Source organism: Bombina bombina, chromosome 7, assembly GCF_027579735.1.
Source record: "Bombina bombina isolate aBomBom1 chromosome 7, aBomBom1.pri, whole genome shotgun sequence".
Classification (NCBI taxonomy): Eukaryota; Metazoa; Chordata; class Amphibia; order Anura; family Bombinatoridae; genus Bombina; species Bombina bombina.
In genome coordinates this window covers 274,822,578-274,842,366 of record NC_069505.1, presented here as the reverse complement: position 1 = coordinate 274,842,366, position 19,789 = coordinate 274,822,578, and the positions used below count along the sequence as shown (strand labels likewise).

Sequence of the window (19,789 nt, the reverse complement as noted above, 5' to 3'; positions counted from 1 at the left end):
TTTTGTAAGAGATGCAGGCCTACTTTCTGATGCTGTTAGTGACATAGACCTACTGCCTGTCATTGCTGGTAAAACAGGCATTATGTCTGTTTCTGTAGGTGTCACGGGCCTACTGTTTGATTATGTGACACAGGGCTGCTACCTGATGCTATAGGTGACACTGCTGTCTGTTTCTGCAGCCACTAGCCAGGCCTACTGACTCTTTCTGTAGGTGACAGGGGCCTCCTGCCTGTCATTGTAGGTACAACAGTCCTACTGTCTGTAGCTGTAGGTGACACAGTCCTACTGTCTGTAGCTGTAGGTGACACAGGCCTACTGTCTGTAGCTGTAGGTGACACATGCCTACTGTCTGTAGCTGTAGGTGACACAGGCCTACTGTCTGTAGCTGTAGGTGACACAGGCCTACTGCCTGTAGCTGTAGGTGACACAGTGCTACTGTCTGTAGCTGTAGGTGACACAGGCCTACTGTCTGTAGCTGTAGGTGACACAGGCCTACTGTCTGTAGCTGTAGGTGACACAGTCCTACTGTCTGTAGCTGTAGGTGACACAGGCGGCCAGGCCTACTGTCTGTAGGTGACACAGTCCTACTGTCTGTAGCTGTAGGTGACACAGTCTTACTGTCTGTAGCTGTAGGTGACACAGGCCTACTGTCTGTAGCTGTAAGTGACACAGTCCTACTGTCTGTAGCTGTAAGTGACATAGTCCTACTGTCTGTAGCTGTAGGTGACACAGGCCTACTGTCTTGCTTTAAGTGTTTATAATCTATTACTAAAGGTGACACTGGCCTAATGTCTGCTTTGATGTGTGATCTAGGTCTACACTTTCACGGTCACTGGCAGAGGCCTATATTCTATAAACATTAGAGATTTAAGTATAAACTCATTTGTTAGATACCTTATTATACCAAATGCTGCTACCCCAGTTTACAGTGTGGTGACACAAGCTACCATTTATGAATATCAATTGCTTAATAATACAAGTAACAAAGGCTTACCTAGTAGTTCCATAATCTGCTCTTTCACCTGGAAAAAAAAAAAACAACATTATTATTTCTGATAAAAGGCAATAACATATATCTTAGCTTTTTAAAGCACTATGCATTTATATTGTGATTTAGAAACTCAGTCCCATAGTCACACTAAGTTCCCTTCATGTCAATTTAAAGGGATACTAAACCCAATTTTTTTCTTTCATGATTCAGATAGAGCATACAATTTTAAGCAACTTTCTAATTTACTCCTATTATCAATTTGTATTCGTTATCTTGCTATCTTTATTTGAAAAAGAAGGCATCTATGCTAAGGAGCCAGACAATTTTTGGTTCAGACCCTGGACAGCACTTGTTTATTGGCGGGTACATTTAGCCACCAATTAGCAAGAACAACCCAAGTTGTGAACCAAAAATGGGCCGGCTTTTAAACTTATATTCTTTTCAAATAAAGATAGCAAGGGAATGAAGAAAATTGATAATAGGAGTAAATTAGAAAGTTGCTTAAAATTGCATGCTCTATCTGAATCATGAAGAAAAATTTTGGGTTCAGTGTCCCTTTAACCGTTATGTGTGTGGAACCACTGCTATAAGCATGGACTTTCATTGCTCCTCCTTCAAATTAGGTTAAAACAAATTAAAATCATATGTCATAGGTGAATATGACTAAGTGTGTCCATGGGCAGCAAGAGTGGTACTTGATCTAGGTCTAATTTTTTTATATGCCTCTCTGTTTATATTGGAGAAACTTCCTAGTCATTTAAATTAAAGTTTCAATAATCAGACATTTTTGGTTAGCTTGACATAACATCAATGGTGATACTACCATAATAAACATTTTAAAAATGTATTATTGTATTGAAGTGGTATTATTATTAATTTAAATAAACAACATATATTAAATATACGTCATCAATTGTCTTACTACGCACATTTTTATTTTGTTATGGTCAAGGTAAACTGAGGCCTCAAAAATGTCACACCATTAATTATTTCCTTGTGTGTAGATAGATACCCAGACAGATATAAAGATATAGTATTATTATTATCATTTCTTTGTAGAGCGCCAAAAGATTCCGCAGTGCTATATAGTAAAAAGTATGTTCCTCTTCCTCAGGCTAGTTCTTTCTACTTTATTATAATGTTGTCCAGCACCCTGGCACTTTGGCTTGTGAGAGTTTATCTATATATATTATAATGTGTGCTAGAGCATCCAATTGTAAACTACAAACTAGTAATAAAAATCAGTTGTTCCTCTTATGAGGAAGATCACAGAGTAGTTAAAGGGATATTAATCCGAATTTTTCGATTCAGATAGAGCATTACATTTTAAGCAACTTTCTAATTTACTCCTATTATCAATTTTTCTTCGTACTTTTGGTATCTTTATTTTAAAAAGCAGGAATGTAAGCTTAGGAGACGGCCCATTTTTGGTTCAGCACCCTGGGTAGTGCTTGCTGATTGGCGGCTACATTTAGCCACCAATCAGCAACCACCACCCAGGTGTTGAACAAAAAATTGGCTGGCTTCTAAGCTTACATTCCTGCTTTTACAAATAAAGATAGGAAGAGAACGAAGAAAAATTGATAATAGGAGTAAATTAACTCTGCTCCGCGCCGCCTTCGCTCCGGTTGAAGATAGAAGATGATGGAGCCATCTGGAAGAAGACCTTCTCCGCTGGACTTCATGAACGGCGAGTACCTATTTGGGGGTTAGATTTAGGATTTATTTTTTATTTTTGTTTTTTTATATATTTTTAAGATTAAGGATTTAATGGGATTGTAAAAGAGCTGAATGCCCATACAAATGCCCCTTTAGGGGCAATGGGTAGTTTAGGTTTTTTCAGTGTTAGTTTTTTTTATTTTGGGGGGTTTGGTGGGTGGGGGTATTTTATTGTTAGGGGGGACTTAGTATTTTTTAAACTTAAAAGAGCTGTTTAACTTAGGGCAATGCCATACAAAACACAATTTTAAGGGCTATTGGTAGTTTAGTTTTGATTAGGGGGTGTTTTTATTTTGGGGGGACTTTTTTATTTTCATAGAGATTAGGTTTTATTTTTTTTATTTTTGATAAATTTGTTTATTTTTTCTGTAATGATAAACTTTTATTTTTTGTAATGTTAGATACATTTTTTGTAATTTAATGTTAGGATTTTGTATTTTAATTGTTATTTAGTATTAATTCGGGTTAATTTAGGGGGTGTTAGGTTAGGGGGCTTAGTAATTAAATTAGGTATTTGCGTTTTGGGGAGTTGGCAGTTTAGGAGTAAATAGGTTAATTAGTTGTATTGCGATGTGGGGGTTTGTCAGTTTAGGGGTTAATAGTATATTTATTTAGTTGACATTGTAGGGTTTAGGGGTTAATATTGTAATTTATTTAGTTGGCGTTGTGGGGGTTTGGCAGTGTAAGGGTTAGGTAGTTTCTGTTGTGGGAGTTTAGCGATTTAAGGGTTAGTTTTTTAACTGCAAACATACAGGCGGTTATGTTTATTTTTTTTCTTAATACTTTGTGTAGGTGGTTAATTTTTTTTAATACTTTGTGCGGGGGCAGTTAGTTTTATTTTTTTTATACTTGGTGCGGGCGGATAGTTTTTTTATTAATACTGCGGGCGGTTCGTTTTTTGTTTTTTGCACTGGCGGTTATGTGTTTTTTAGTTATTTCATGCGGGTGGTTGCGTTTTTTTTTAAGGCTTAATTTGCCTACGCTGCATCAAGGTGGATTCTTTTGGCTGCGCACGCAGCCAACTTTCTTTTGGCTGCCTCGCGCAGCCAACATTCCTTTGAGGATGCATGCACAACTGGCGACGGACGCGTTACAAACGCGATTATAGTATAGATTATTCTCAGGATAATCTTTGCTTTGAACATATCATTTTATCTAGCATTTATTTACTCTTTAATGACTTTTAAAGGGACATTGAAATAAAAATTAAAAGAAAAATGGAAAGTTCATTGAGAGTTTATTATCAAATTTACCTTGTTCTCTTAGCCTCATTTGTTGAAACTTAGCTCATTTCCATAAAAGCATATCTAGATACAGTTCTCAAGATGTGTATACTCCTCAGTATATGTATAACATTGTTACAAACATTGTTGCAAGCACTGCTGCTATATAGTGTTTGACACATGCACACCCTGGCTACCTTTGTAGGTTCTCATATCAAAGAAGTAAGTTTCAACAAAGGATACTATGAGAAAGAGGTATGTATGATAATACCAGTAAATTGGAAAGCTGTTTATTGTATGTGCTGTTTGAAATCACGAATGTTTCCATTTTTAATTCCATGTCCCTATAAACCAAGTAGAATTTTTTTTCTTTTTTTATAAACATTATATTATACAAGTAATTTTATAACTAAATAATTCCTTGTGCTAAGTAATACCTCAAGGTGGCGCTATGTGCTTATTTGTGACTCTAAACGTTCATAAAACGGTGCCATCATTTGAATCTTTAGATTAATCACTTGCTGCCGTCTTTTGTAGCAATGGGGTTAAAGCAATACAGGTTTGATTTAAAAAAAAAAGAAAAGCAATACAGATTTTGAGGGTGAAATGCCCCCCTTACAAGAGCAAATAATATTGGCGAACCAGTCAAGCTGTCCGCAGACGCAGTACTCACCTTCCCCTAGCGCTTGCTTCAGTAGGTCGTGCTTAGCCTGAAGTTTTGTAATGAGGTTACTGCCATTCAAATACTCCTTAAATTTCTACAGAAGAAACAGAGAGAGCGATGAGAGTTAAGACATTGGAAATTCGTACTGTGTATTACAATATAAAAGGTTACACTCTATACTACAGTTCTATACTTCGCTCCCTGCACCAGTTCTACTGTATAAACACATACAACTTGATTACATTGTTGGTGCAAATTTTTAGCTGCAAAGTATTTGCAATTTGGCTGGTGGTGTCCAAAGGATCAAAAAAGTCAAAATCCTTTGTGTCCAAGTGACAAGTATGCAAGTTACAGCAGTCTCTTGCACACACAGGTTTAGGACTCTGGACTTTTTCGAAGCACAGTTTTCCGTTTTATGTTTATGTATGTGTTGCATATTTGCTATTTTGTTAGGCTTGAGGTTATTACAAATCCTAGTACTACACTAGTAATTAAATATTATATTACTGCACTATATAATTATCTCATTGTACCATATGTTACAATTCATTGTACAACAACTGTTTGCACTGTACTGAATATTGGATCTTTCGGAGAGGCACACTCACAGCAAAGTAGAAGCTCTCAGTCTCCTGTTGGTTAGCTCTCCTTTTGGAGATGTTTAATTTGCTCATATAGGTCTCTGTGCCAGCAGATTTGATGGACTCCATAGAGCGGCTGTGGTGAAACGCGTCAGACACATCGAAATCCTCCACTGTTAGCATATCCTGAAGAGTCTGCATGGTGGCATCCAATGTTTTGCGCACCTGGCAACCAAAGGATACACAAATTGACAAGACATATACTTTACAGTGGTTCACATTGCCCGATACACAAAGCACCATCTTTACCTCCTCATTCTCGATCTTCAGAGTGGTCAGACGGGATTGTAGCTGGTGGTATCTCATGATAAGCTCCATCTGTACCGGTTGCTGTGCACTCACCTGGCAAACCTATAAAGCAACACCCAATGAAACGTCACAGAATAATATGTTAGGCTGTACCTGTGGGACAAAAAACTAGTCTTGTGCTTTGACATTATGCTAGGGAAGGCATTGTAGGTATTTCTTACTTTGGGGTTCACAGAATTGTAAAATAAATTTTGGGACATAGGACATACCTCATCCCCCATGTGAGGCTGGAAGTCAAACTTGAGTGGAGGGCAGAACATTTGGTTACACAAGTCCATGACTTTGTGCTTGTCACTACGTGCATCAAGGTTGTCAACCGCATTTTCGATAATGTCAAGTCCCTCATGGCGGGAGGTCTCCAGGTTGTATTCCGCAGAGAGGTACGTGCGGAAGGCGCGTGCAAGGCTGGAGTGGAAGCCGAGGTCACAGCACTACACAGGGGAGAGCACGGGGGATACCTTAGAAATAAAACCTATACACAGGACTGAGTGTGTAATTGTTTTTCTGACAAGATGCTTCCATGAATAGCATTTCTAGAACTGGCTTTCAGTAGTCATCTTTTAAATAATAGTGCAACAATTTAAATAATATCTAGATAAAGGGACATTAAACATTAAATAAATGCTAAATAGAAGAATGTATTCAAAACAAGTTATAGTACTTATTGGAATTTTGAAAAAAATAGTATTAAAGGGATAGTATACACCAATTTTCATTTAACTGCATGTAATAGACAATACTATAAAGAATAATATGCACAGATACTAATCTAAAAATCCAGTATGAAACCGTTTAAAAACTTATTTAGAAGCTCCCAGTTTAGCTCTGTTGAAAAGGCTAGCTGGAACATCCACTGAAAGTGCCTGTATAGCAAAAATACCAGACACCCCCCTCCCTCTCCTCTGCATATGAAAAGTCTCTTTACACAAACAGGAGCAAGCTGGAGTAGGTATACATCATCATTCTTCTAAAATACTTTGTTAGGGGCTGAAAATCAGTTATTTAAAAAAAAGCAAAACTATACATTTAAAAAAAAAAAAAAAAAAAGCTGTATAGGCTGTATAAATGGATCATCTACAAAACATTTATGCAAAGAAAAATCTAATGTATAGTGTCCCTTTAAGTTTGTGTCCATAAAGCCACAGGTACTGCCATGTTGTAACCTAGGTTTCCTCTCCTGAGAGGCCAATGAGGTCCAGTTATAAATGAGTCACCAGAGTGTGCAACCAATGACTGTGTGCAACATAGCAGTGTTAAGTCTGAAGTCTGCGCTTCTACTTCTAACAAGAATTCTAATGCCCACAATTATCATATTTAAAGGAGACTGAATACAGTAGAATTGAATAACTGACAAATACACAATAACAAGACAATGCAATAGCACTTACTTTGAATTTGAAATAAGCAGTAGAATAATTTCTACCAAATTTCAAAGTTAAAGGGACACTGAACCCAAATTTTTTCTTTCGTGATTCAGATAGAGCATGCAATTTTAAGTAACTTTCTAATTTACTCCTATTATCAAATTTATTCTATTCTCTTGGTATCTTTATTTGAAATGCAAGAATGTAAGTTTAGATGCCGGCCCATTTTTTGTGAACAACCTAGGTTGTCCTTGCTGATTGGTGGATACATTCATCCACCAATCAAAAACTGTTGTCCAGAGTTCTGAACAAAGAAAAAAGCTTAGATGCCTTCTTTTTCAAATCAAGATAGCAAGAGAACGAAGAAACATTGATAATAGGAGTAAATTAGAAAGTTGCTTAAAATTGCATGCTCTATCTGAATCACAAAAGAAAAAATTTGGGTTCAGTGTCCCTTTAATCAAATATCCCCTTCCCCCTGTATCATGTGACAGCCATCAGCCAATCACAAAAAGCATATACATATATACTGTGCACTTTTGCACATGCTCAGTAAAAGCTGGAACTTCAGAAAGAGTACATATAAAAAGAGTGTGCAAATTTTGATAATGAAAGTATATTGGAGTTTGTTTGTTTTTAAATTGCATGCTTTATCTGAATCATGAAAACTCAAAGGCCTAGATTTAGAGTTCGGCGGTAGCCGTCAAAACCAGCGTTAGAGGCTCCTAACGCTGGTTTTGGGCGCCCGCTGGTATTTGGAGTCAGTGATTAAAGGGTCTAACGCTCACTTTACAGCCGCGACTTTTCCATACCGCAGATCCCCCTACGCCATTTGCGTAGCCTATCTTTTCAATGGGATCTTCCTAACGCCGGTATTTAGAGTCGTTTCTGCAGTGAGCGTTAGAGCTCTAACGACAAGATTCCAGCCGCCTGAAAATAGCAGGAGTTAAGAGCTTTCTGGCTAACGCCGGTTCATAAAGCTCTTAACTACTGTACCCTAAAGTACACTAACACCCATAAACTACCTATGTACCCCTAAACCGAGCTCCCCCCACATCGCTGCCACTCGATTAAAAATTTTAACCCCTAATCTGCCCCCCACAACGTCGCCGACACCTACCTACACTTATTAACCCCTAATCTGCCGAGCGGACCTGAGCGCTACTATAATAAAGTTATTAACCCCTAATCCGCCTCACTAACCCTATCATAAATAGTATTAACCCCTAATCTGCCCTCCCTAACATCGCCGACACCTACCTTCAATTATTAACCCCTAATCTGCCGACCGGAGCTCACCGCTATTCTAATAAATGTATTAACCCCTAAAGCTAAGTCTAACCCTAACACTAACACCCCCCTAAGTTAAATATAATTTTTATCTAACGAAATAAATTAACTCTTATTAAATAAATAATTCCTATTTAAAGCTAAATACTTACCTGTAAAATAAACCCTAATATAGCTACAATATAAATTATAATTATATTATAGCTATTTTAGGATTAATATTTATTTTACAGGCAACTTTGTAATTATTTTAACCAGGTACAATAGCTATTAAATAGTTAAGAACTATTTAATAGTTACCTAGTTAAAATAATAACAAATTTACCTGTAAAATAAATCCTAACCTAAGATATAATTAAACCTAACACTACCCTATCAATAAAATAATTAAATAAACTACCTACAATTACCTACAATTAACCTAACACTACACTATCAATACATTAATTAAACACAATTGCTACAAATAAATAAAATTAAATAAACTATCTAAAGTACAAAAAATAAAAAAGAACTAAGTTACAGAAAATAATAAAATATTTACAAAGATAAGAAAAATATTACAACAATTTTAAACTAATTACACCTACTCTAAGCCCCCTAATAAAATAACAAAGCCCCCCAAAATAAAAAATTCCCTACCCTATTCTAAAATACAAATATTACAAGCTCTTTTACCTTACCAGCCCTGAACAGGGCCCTTTGCGGGGCATGCCCCAAGAATTTCAGCTCTTTTGCCTGTAAAAAAAAACATACAATACCCCCCCCCAACATTACAACCCACCACCCACATACCCCTAATCTAACCCAAACCCCCCTTAAATAAACCTAACACTACCCCCTGAAGATCTTCCTACCTTGTCTTCACCATGCCAGGTTCACCGATCCGTCCTGGCTCCAAGATCTTCATCCAACCCAAGCGGGGGCTAGACATCCACTGAAGAAGTCCAGAAGAGGGTCCAAAGTCTTCCTCCTATCCGGCAAGAAGAGGACATCCGGACCGGCAAACATCTTCTCCAAGCGGCATCTTCTATCTTCTTCCATCCGATGACGACCGGCTCCATCTTGAAGACCTCCAGCGCGGATCCATCCTCTTCTTCCGACGACTAGACGACGAATGACGGTTCCTTTAAGGGACGTCATCCAAGATGGCGTCCCTCGAATTCCGATTGGCTGATAGGATTCTATCAGCCAATCGGAATTAAGGTAGGAATTTTCTGATTGGCTGATGGAATCAGCCAATCAGAATATAGTTCAATCCGATTGGCTGATCCAATCAGCCAATCAGATTGAGCTCGCATTCTATTGGCTGTTCCGATCAGCCAATAGAATGCGAGCTCAATCTGATTGGCTGATTGGATCAGCCAATCGGATTGAACTTGATTCTGATTGGCTGATTCCATCAGCCAATCAGAAAATTCCTACCTTAATTCCGATTGGCTGATAGAATCCTATCAGCCAATCGGAATTCGAGGGACGCCATCTTGGATGACGTCCCTTAAAGGAACCGTCATTCGTCGTCTAGTCGTCGGAAGAAGAGGATGGATCCGCGCTGGAGGTCTTCAAGATGGAGCCGGTCGTCATCGGATGGAAGAAGATAGAAGATGCCGCTTGGAGAAGATGTTTGCCGGTCCGGATGTCCTCTTCTTGCCGGATAGGAGGAAGACTTTGGACCCTCTTCTGGACTTCTTCAGTGGATGTCTAGCCCCCGCTTGGGTTGGATGAAGATCTTGGAGCCAGGACGGATCGGTGAACCTGGCATGGTGAAGACAAGGTAGGAAGATCATCAGGGGGGTAGTGTTAGGTTTATTTAAGGGGGGTTTGGGTTAGATTAGGGGTATGTGGGTGGTGGGTTGTAATGTTGGGGGGGGGGTATTGTATGTTTTTTTTTACAGGCAAAAGAGCTGAAATTCTTGGGGCATGCCCCGCAAAGGGCCCTGTTCAGGGCTGGTAAGGTAAAAGAGCTTGTAATATTTGTATTTTAGAATAGGGTAGGGAATTTTTTATTTTGGGGGGCTTTGTTATTTTATTAGGGGGCTTAGAGTAGGTGTAATTAGTTTAAAATTGTTGTAATATTTTTCTTATGTTTGTAAATATTTTATTATTTTCTGTAACTTAGTTCTTTTTTATTTTTTGTACTTTAGATAGTTTATTTAATTTTATTTATTTGTAGCAATTGTGTTTAATTAATTTATTGATAGTGTAGTGTTAGGTTAATTGTAGGTAATTGTAGGTAGTTTATTTAATTATTTTATTGATAGGGTAGTGTTAGGTTTAATTATATCTTAGGTTAGGATTTATTTTACAGGTAAATTTGTTATTATTTTAACTAGGTAACTATTAAATAGTTCTTAACTATTTAATAGCTATTGTACCTGGTTAAAATAATTACAAAGTTGCCTGTAAAATAAATATTAATCCTAAAATAGCTATAATATAATTATAATTTATATTGTAGCTATATTAGGATTTATTTTACAGGTAAGTATTTAGCTTTAAATAGGAATCATTTATTTAATAAGAGTTAATTTATTTCGTTAGATAAAAATTATATTTAACTTAGGGGGGTGTTAGTGTTAGGGTTAGACTTAGCTTTAGGGGTTAATACATTTATTAGAATAGCGGTGAGCTCCGGTCGGCAGATTAGGGGTTAATAATTGAAGGTAGGTGTCGGCGATGTTAGGGAGGGCAGATTAGGGGTTAATACTATTTATGATAGGGTTAGTGAGGCGGATTAGGGGTTAATAACTTTATTATAGTAGCGCTCAGGTCCGCTCGGCAGATTAGGGGTTAATAAGTGTAGGCAGGTGTCGGCGACGTTGTGGGGGGCAGATTAGGGGTTAATAAATATAACATAGGGGTCGGCGATGTTAGGGCAGCAGATTAGGGGTACATAGGGATAACGTAGGTGGCGGCGGTTTACGGAGCGGCAGATTAGGGGTTAAAAGTGTAATGCAGGGGTCAGCGATAGCGGGGGGCGGCAGATTAGGAGTTAATAAGTGTAAGGTTAGGGGTGTTTAGACTCGGGGTACATGTTAGGGTGTTAGGTGCAGACGTAGGAAGTGTTTCCCCATAGGAAACAATGGGGCTGCGTTAGGAGCTGAACGCTGCTTTTTTGCAGGTGTTAGGTTTTTTTTCAGCTCAAACAGCCCCATTGTTTCCTATGGGAGAATCGTGCACGAGCACGTTTTTGATGCCGGCCGCGTCCGTAAGCAACTCTGGTATCGAGAGTTGCATTTGCGGTAAAAATGCTCTACGCTCCTTTTTTGGAGCCTAACGCAGCATTTGTTTGAACTCTCGATACCAGAGTTAAATTTATGGTGCGGCCAGAAAAAAACCCGCGGAGCGTTAACAGCCCTTTTACCGCCGAACTCTAAATCTAGGCCAAAGTGTTTAATGTCCCTTTCATAGATTACTAAAGTAATTGTAATTATATGTTATATATCAGCAAATTGCAAATAACCTTCATTCAAAAAGGTTTTTTTAAAAGCTGTTTTAAACTCACATTGCCAGCACAATGTGCAGGATTTTGCAAATCAAGAATAAATTACTTGACAACCATGGAGTGTATAGTTTTCCTCTCCCTTGATTGTGGCCAATAAGGAATAGCTGTAGATTAATTTGTGCACTAGTCTAAGCAATCACTCTGTAGTATGTAGCTGGGTCTGACAAAATGCAGCAAGCATAAGTACAAAATATGAGCTCCAGCCTCCTTAGGCAAAATAAAACGAGCACAATGTTTAGAGGTGTTTTACATGAAAGTAGGTTGAAAAAAATAATTAATATATGTTAAGTTATATTTTCATTCATTCAGATGTAATAAGAATGTATAATAGTAACCAAATTCTGTCCCATTTATTTTGTTTTACAATCCATTCCTGCATCATTTCATTCCCATCACAGCTCATTCAAACCACATCTGATCAATAATATCTAAGCTGCCCATGTTTGAAAAATATCTCGAGCTACACTTTGCATTGACCACGCCCACTGATGGTGTCCATAGCAACGTCTACTCTTCTCCACCCCATAACACTCAATATATAAGTAATACAAATTTGCACAAAATATTCTGCAGATTTACAGATGTCACCAAATTAGATACATTGTTTTATTATTTTTCTGTTCAAATGTAAAGCGCGGGTGACTCATATGACACAATATGAAAAAAATATATAGATTAGATCGACAAAAAGACTGATTCTCACAGACCCCAGGCATTAAAGGGATATTAAACCCCAATTTTTTTTCATGATTCAGATAGAGCAGCAATTTTAAGAAACTTTCAGATTCACTCCTATTATCAAATTTGCTTCATTCTCTTGAAATGCTTTGTTGAATGACCAGCAATTCACTACTGGTTGCTGACTGAACACATGGGTGAGCCACCAATCAGCAGCTAGAACCTAGGTTATTTGCTGCTCTTGAGCTTTCCTAGATAAACCTCTCAGCAAAGGATAACAAGAGAAACTGGAAAGTTGTTTAAAATTGTATTCTTTATCTGAGTCATAAAAGAAAAATGTTGTGTTTCATGTCCCTTTAATAACAAGCCCATACCTTGTAGCAGATATTTACATTATGAGACAGTCCCAAGACAATTATATTACAGGATAGAAGGCCAAAGAACTTCACTGCACCAGGAAAATTAGGCAACTATCCATTCCGCAATCCACAATCCACAAAACATCTCACTTCTTCCATATCAAATCAGTAGTCTGGTTAATTTCTTTCCCAACTCATCACTACCCCATCTTTTACCTTTCATGTCCAATTCACTGAGTCATCCCTGCCATTTGTAAAAAATGCCAAGCTTTATTCCTGCCACATCTTAATCATTTCATGGCCAGTGTCTGCAACATCTAATTCCTGCCATATAAGATCCCTGATAAGATCACTCCTGAGACGTGTGCTATAGTCTCCAGGGACTAATAAGGTGAAAAGTCTTTTATAGAAACATGTCACATAGGGTCCCTGAAATCAAATGATAGCAGATGAAAACAGAAAATTCATCCTCCAGTGACTGGGCAGGAAGAATCGCTTCTGTTTGTTCCACTTCTGCAATGAATGACAAATAGGAGCCCATATGATCCCACTGGCCCGTGGCGCACACACTCAGATAAGCAACTATCACAGTCACATGGGAATCAGCTAGACACCTGAGCTCTTACTCTAGCTGCCTGCAAATATCTATTTAAATTGTCAGAGAGGGAAGGTAATTACAGCACGATGAGGTCTCATCAGACATCTGAGGGTAGAAAAATTAAGCCATCTGCTTCATCCCAGCAGGGATAGAGCACTAAGGGCAGCTGAGGGGCTGAAATCCGCTAGACCGTCTAACCACTAAATGCAGAATTTGTCTTTTTACAGATGACAGAAGAGAAATAGGGCAGACAGCAATGTATAGATAGAAAAAGACATGAAGAGAAGGGTAAAGCTCAACAGGGAAGAGAAAATACAGCTACAGAAAACCAAGGGGGGGGGGGGAATGCGAGCATAAGAGAAAGGCAGAGAGCGCAAGAGAGATAGAAGGAGCACAAGAAGGAGAGGGGAAAGAACATGATGGGGAGGGGAGAGAAAAAGAGAGGAAGAAAGCATTAGATAGAGAGGGAACACAAGAAAGCATTAGATAGAGAGGGAACAAGAGACAGCACTAGACAAAGAGGGAACAAGAGAAAGCACTAGACAGAGAGGGAACAGGAGAAAGCACTAGACCGAGAGGGAACAAGAGAAAGCACTAGACAGAAGGGGAACAAGAGAAAGCACTAGACAGAGAGGGAACAAGAGAAAGCACTAGATAGAGAGAGAGAACAAGAGAAAGCACTAGATAGAGAGAGAGAACAAGAGAAAGCACTAGACAGAGAGGGAACAAGAGAAAGCACTAGATATAGAGAGGGAACAGGAGAAAGCACTAGACAGAGAGGGAACAAGAGAAAGCACTAGATAGAGAGGGAACAGGAGAAAGCACTAGACAGAGAGGGAACAAGAGAAAGCACTAGACAGAGAGGGAACAAGAGACAGCACTAGACAGAGAGGGAACAACAGAAAGCACTAGACCGAGAGGGAACAAGAGAAGCACTAGACAGAGAGGGAACAAGAGAAGCACTAGACAGAGAGGGAACAAGAGAAGCACTAGATAGAGAGGGAACAAGAGAAAGCACTAGACAGAGAGGGAACAAGAGAAAGCACTAGACAGAAAGGGAACGAGAGAAAGCACTAGACAGAGAGTGAACAAGAGAAAGCACTATACAGAGAGGGAACAAGAAAAAGCACTAGACAGAGAGGGAACAAGAGACAGCACTAGACAGTGAGGGAACAAGAGAAAGCACAAGACAGAGAGGGAACAAGAGAAGCACTAGATAGAGAGTGAACAAGAGAAACACTAGATAGATAGGGAACAAGAGACAGCACTAGATAGAGAGGGAACAAGAGATAGCACTAGACAGAGAGGGAACAAGAGAAAGCACTAGACAGAGAGGGAACAAGAGAAAGCACTAGATAGAGAGGGAACAAGAGAAAGCACTAGACAGAGAGGGAACAAGAGAAAGCACTAGACAGAGAGGGAACAAGAGAAACACTAGATAGAGAGGGAACAAGAAACAACACTAGATAGAGAGGGAACAAGAGACAGCACTAGATAGAGAGGGAACAATAGAAAGCACTAGATAGAGAGGGAGCACGAGAAAGCACTAGATAGAGAGGGAACAAGAGAAGCACTATATAGAGAGGGAACAAGAGAAAGCACTAGACAGAGAGGGAACAAGAGAAAGCACTAGACAGAGAGGGAATGAGAGAAAGCACTAGACAGAGAGGGAACAAGAAAAAGCACTAGACAGAGAGGGAACAAGAGACAGCACTAGACAGTGAGGGAACAAGAGAAAGCACAAGACAGAGAGGGAACAAGAGAAGCACTAGATAGAGAGGGAACAAGAGATAGCACTAGACAGAGAGGGAACAAGAGAAAGCACTAGATAGAGAGGGAACAAGAGAAAGCACTAGACAGAGAGGGAACAAGAGACAGCACTAGATAGAGAGGGAACAAGAGATAGCACTAGACAGAGAGGGAACAAGAGAAAGCATTAGATAGAGAGGGAACAAGAGACAGCACTAGACAAAGAGGGAACAAGAGAAAGCACTAGACAGAGAGGGAACAGGAGAAAGCACTAGACCGAGAGGGAACAAGAGAAAGCACTAGACAGAAGGGGAACAAGAGAAAGCACTAGACAGAGAGGGAACAAGAGAAAGCACTAGATAGAGAGAGAGAACAAGAGAAAGCACTAGATAGAGAGAGAGAACAAGAGAAAGCACTAGACAGAGAGGGAACAAGAGAAAGCACTAGATATAGAGAGGGAACAGGAGAAAGCACTAGACAGAGAGGGAACAAGAGAAAGCACTAGATAGAGAGGGAACAGGAGAAAGCACTAGACAGAGAGGGAACAAGAGAAAGCACTAGACAGAGAGGGAACAAGAGACAGCACTAGACAGAGAGGGAACAACAGAAAGCACTAGACCGAGAGGGAACAAGAGAAGCACTAGACAGAGAGGGAACAAGAGAAGCACTAGACAGAGAGGGAACAAGAGAAGCACTAGATAGAGAGGGAACAAGAGAAAGCACTAGACAGAGAGGGAACAAGAGAAAGCACTAGACAGAAAGGGAACGAGAGAAAGCACTAGACAGAGAGTGAACAAGAGAAAGCACTATACAGAGAGGGAACAAGAAAAAGCACTAGACAGAGAGGGAACAAGAGACAGCACTAGACAGTGAGGGAACAAGAGAAAGCACAAGACAGAGAGGGAACAAGAGAAGCACTAGATAGAGAGTGAACAAGAGAAACACTAGATAGATAGGGAACAAGAGACAGCACTAGATAGAGAGGGAACAAGAGATAGCACTAGACAGAGAGGGAACAAGAGAAAGCACTAGACAGAGAGGGAACAAGAGAAAGCACTAGATAGAGAGGGAACAAGAGAAAGCACTAGACAGAGAGGGAACAAGAGAAAGCACTAGACAGAGAGGGAACAAGAGACAACACTAGATAGAGAGGGAACAAGAGACAGCACTAGATAGAGAGGGAACAATAGAAAGCACTAGATAGAGAGGGAGCACGAGAAAGCACTAGATAGAGAGGGAACAAGAGAAGCACTATATAGAGAGGGAACAAGAGAAAGCACTAGACAGAGAGGGAACAAGAGAAAGCACTAGACAGAGAGGGAATGAGAGAAAGCACTAGACAGAGAGGGAACAAGAAAAAGCACTAGACAGAGAGGGAACAAGAGACAGCACTAGACAGTGAGGGAACAAGAGAAAGCACAAGACAGAGAGGGAACAAGAGAAGCACTAGATAGAGAGGGAACAAGAGATAGCACTAGACAGAGAGGGAACAAGAGAAAGCACTAGATAGAGAGGGAACAAGAGAAAGCACTAGACAGAGAGGGAACAAGAGACAGCACTAGATAGAGAGGGAACAAGAGATAGCACTAGACAGAGAGGGAACAAGAGAAAGCACTAGATAGAGAGTGAACAAGAGAAAGCACTAGACAGAGAGGGAACAAGAGAAACACTAGATAGAGAGGGAACAAGAGAAACACTAGATAGAGAGGGAACAAGAAACAACACTAGATAGAGAGGGAACAAGAGACAGCACTAGATAGAGAGGGAACAATAGAAAGCACTAGATAGAGAGGGAGCACGAGAAAGCACTAGATAGAGAGGGAACAACAGAAATCACTAGATAGAGAGGGAACAAGAGAAGCACTAGATAGAAAGTGCAGAAAATACGGGGGGTGGGCAAGGCAAAACTTGCAGGAGATAGAGGAAGAGCACAAAGGTGCATCTGAGCCAACCTAGGTGTACTCTTCAACAAAGGATACCAAGAGAACAGTGCAAATTTGATAAAATAAGTGAATTGGAAAGTTGTACAAAATGACATGCTCTATCTGAATTTGTATATTTAATTTTGAATTGACTGTCTATTTAATCAATTACTAAAAATGGTAGGATAGATATAGATAGATAGATAGATAGATAGATAGATAGATAGATAGATAGATAGATAGATAGATAGATAGATAGATATATGGACAGACAGATAGATTGATACAGGAAGACATAGACAGGGTGACATACAAATAGATAGACAGGTAAGACAAACATGAATAAAGATACAGAAAACAGATAAGAGCATAGAGTAAGGAGGAAGCAAGAAAGTAAAGGGTTAAAGCGAAAGAGAAAGTCAGAAAATGAGAAGAAAAAAAAAGAGAAGAAAAAGAAAGACAACAGAAAAATACCCATGGGTAGGTACTTATCACTATGATTTACCAGTCAGGGGACAAAATGTACTTGCCAATTCAATGTTAAATATAGGAAAAAGTAAATTTCTTACTGGTCTGGGACTACTGCACTAGAAGAAAGGTCAAGCCCTGCCCATGGATGTAGATAAAGCAAAAGAGAACGCACTCACATCTATGAGATCAGACACATCGTGAATGTAGTATTTGCTGATGCTCGCATTAGTGGCTGCTAGGTTCAGCAGGTACTCGTTTCTGGCCTTTGTGCACTTCAGTTTGTTCTCTGAATATTTAGCTTGTCTCTGAAAGCAGAAGCAAGACAGGTAAATTAATCTGCTGATCTCAACATTCAAAACTCGAAGGTCTACATTCATTTAGCATTGAATGTTATAATGTTCTGAGCCCCAGAAACCTGACACATTTAGATGCTGACTGTTTCTGTATCTGCTGCCACTATACACTGACTGCTTAAGGAACCGGACAGCCAACAATTCAGATTTTTTCCACATCTAGCTACCTCTTTCCTAATAGCGCTTAAAAACTGGGCACCCAAAAAGTTGACTACTTACATTTACTGCAACACTGCTCTAACCTATACAAATGCAATACCCTGCCATGTTGATTCTTCCTGTATCTGCTACTCTACTGGTTTGAAACCAAAAAATCTGGAGACCATAACATAGTTACTCCTTCCATATCTGCTCACCTGTGTTGTTCTAAATACTAACAAACTGGACAACCAAAGGTGTTCATTTCCACCATATCCCCCTCCATATTATTCTGTCCATATGCTTCTAAGTATTACAATTGGATACATCAAGATTCTAATTATTTTAACAAGCTCTAAGAACTTGATAACTCAGGATTCTGTTTTCCTCTATATCTGCTGCCAAACTGCTCTGAGCTAAAATAAACAAGGAGAATTCACAATTAAGCTCAAGCTAAGTTTGGGTGATAAAACAAAATTTATGCTTACCTGATAAATTTATTTCTTTTGCGATGTACCGAGTCTGCAGATTCATCCTAACTTGTGGGATATTGTCCTTCCTGACAGGAAGTAGCAAAGAGAGCACCACAGCAGAGCTGTCTATATAGCTCCCCCCTTAACTCCACCCCCCAGTCATTCGACCAAAGGCCAAGGAAGAAAAGGAGAAACTATAAGGTGCAGAGGTGACTGAAGTTTACATAAAAAAATACTATCTGTCTTGAATAGACAGAGCGGGCCGTGGACTCGGTACATCGCAAAAGAAAGAAATTTATCAGGTAAGCATAAATTTGGTTTTTTTTTTGCATGATGTACCGAGTCCATGGATTCATCCTAACTTGTGGGATACCAATACCAAAGCTTTAGGACACGGATGAAGGGAGGGACAAGACAGGAACCTAAACGGAAGGCACCACTGCTTGCAAAACCTTTCTCCCAAAAATAGCCTCCGAAGAAGCAAAAGTATCAAATTTATAACATTTTGAAAAGGTATGAAGTGACGACCAAGTCGCAGCCTTATAAATCTGTTCAACAGAAGCATCATTTTTAAAAGCCCATGTGGAAGCTACCGCTCTAGTAGAATGAGCTGTAATCCTTTCAGGAGGCTGCTGTCCAGCAGTCTCATAAGCCAAACGGATGATGCTTTTCAGCCAAAAGGAAAGAGAAGTCGCCGTAGCCTTTTGACCCCTACGCTTTCTAGAATAGACAACAAACAAAGAAGATGTTTGACGAAAATCTTTGGTTGCCTGCAAATAAAATTTCAAAGCACGAACCACGTCCAAGTTGTGCAACAGACATTCCTTCCTACAAGAAGGATTAGGACACAGAGAAGGAACAACAATTTCTTGATTGATATTCCTGTTAGTAACAACCTTAGGTAGATAGTTCAGAAACTCTTCGAGCTGAAGAGATAGCAACTAGGAACAAAACTTTCCAAGATAAAAGCTTAATATCTATGGAATGCATGGGTTCAAACGGAACCCCCTGAAGAACTCTAAGAACTAAATTTAGACTCCATGGCGGAGCAATAGGTTTAAACACAGCGTTAATTCTAACTAAAGCCTGACAAAAAGCCTGAACATCTGGAACATCTGCCAGACGCTTGTGCAACAAAATAGACAGAGCAGATATCTGTCCCTTTAGGGAACTAGCTGATAATCCTTTCTCCAATCCCTCTTGGAGAAAAGACAAAATCCTAGGAATCCTGAATTTACTCCAGGAGAAGCCTTTGGATTCGCACCAAAAAAGATATTTACGCCATATCTTATGATAGATTTTCCTGGTGACAGGCTTTCGAGCCTGAATCAAGGTATTTATG

The 19,789-nt window shown here is 39.3% G+C and overlaps 1 protein-coding gene across 2 annotated transcripts in view; it reads right to left on the bottom strand.

Moving 5' to 3' along the window:
* Nucleotides 1-19,789, bottom strand: part of SRGAP3 (SLIT-ROBO Rho GTPase activating protein 3) — a 206,987-nt gene that overhangs the window by 38,976 nt on the left and 148,222 nt on the right. For both annotated transcript variants that reach the window (XM_053720777.1, XM_053720778.1), the window contains exons 6-11: nucleotides 17,660-17,788; nucleotides 5,757-5,978; nucleotides 5,488-5,589; nucleotides 5,206-5,403; nucleotides 4,607-4,691; nucleotides 995-1,022 (exon numbers count right to left, since the gene is read on the bottom strand). In XM_053720777.1, coding sequence (XP_053576752.1) covers nucleotides 995-1,022; nucleotides 4,607-4,691; nucleotides 5,206-5,403; nucleotides 5,488-5,589; nucleotides 5,757-5,978; nucleotides 17,660-17,788 — 764 coding nt within the window. The remainder of the gene's footprint in view (nucleotides 1-994; nucleotides 1,023-4,606; nucleotides 4,692-5,205; nucleotides 5,404-5,487; nucleotides 5,590-5,756; nucleotides 5,979-17,659; nucleotides 17,789-19,789) is intronic.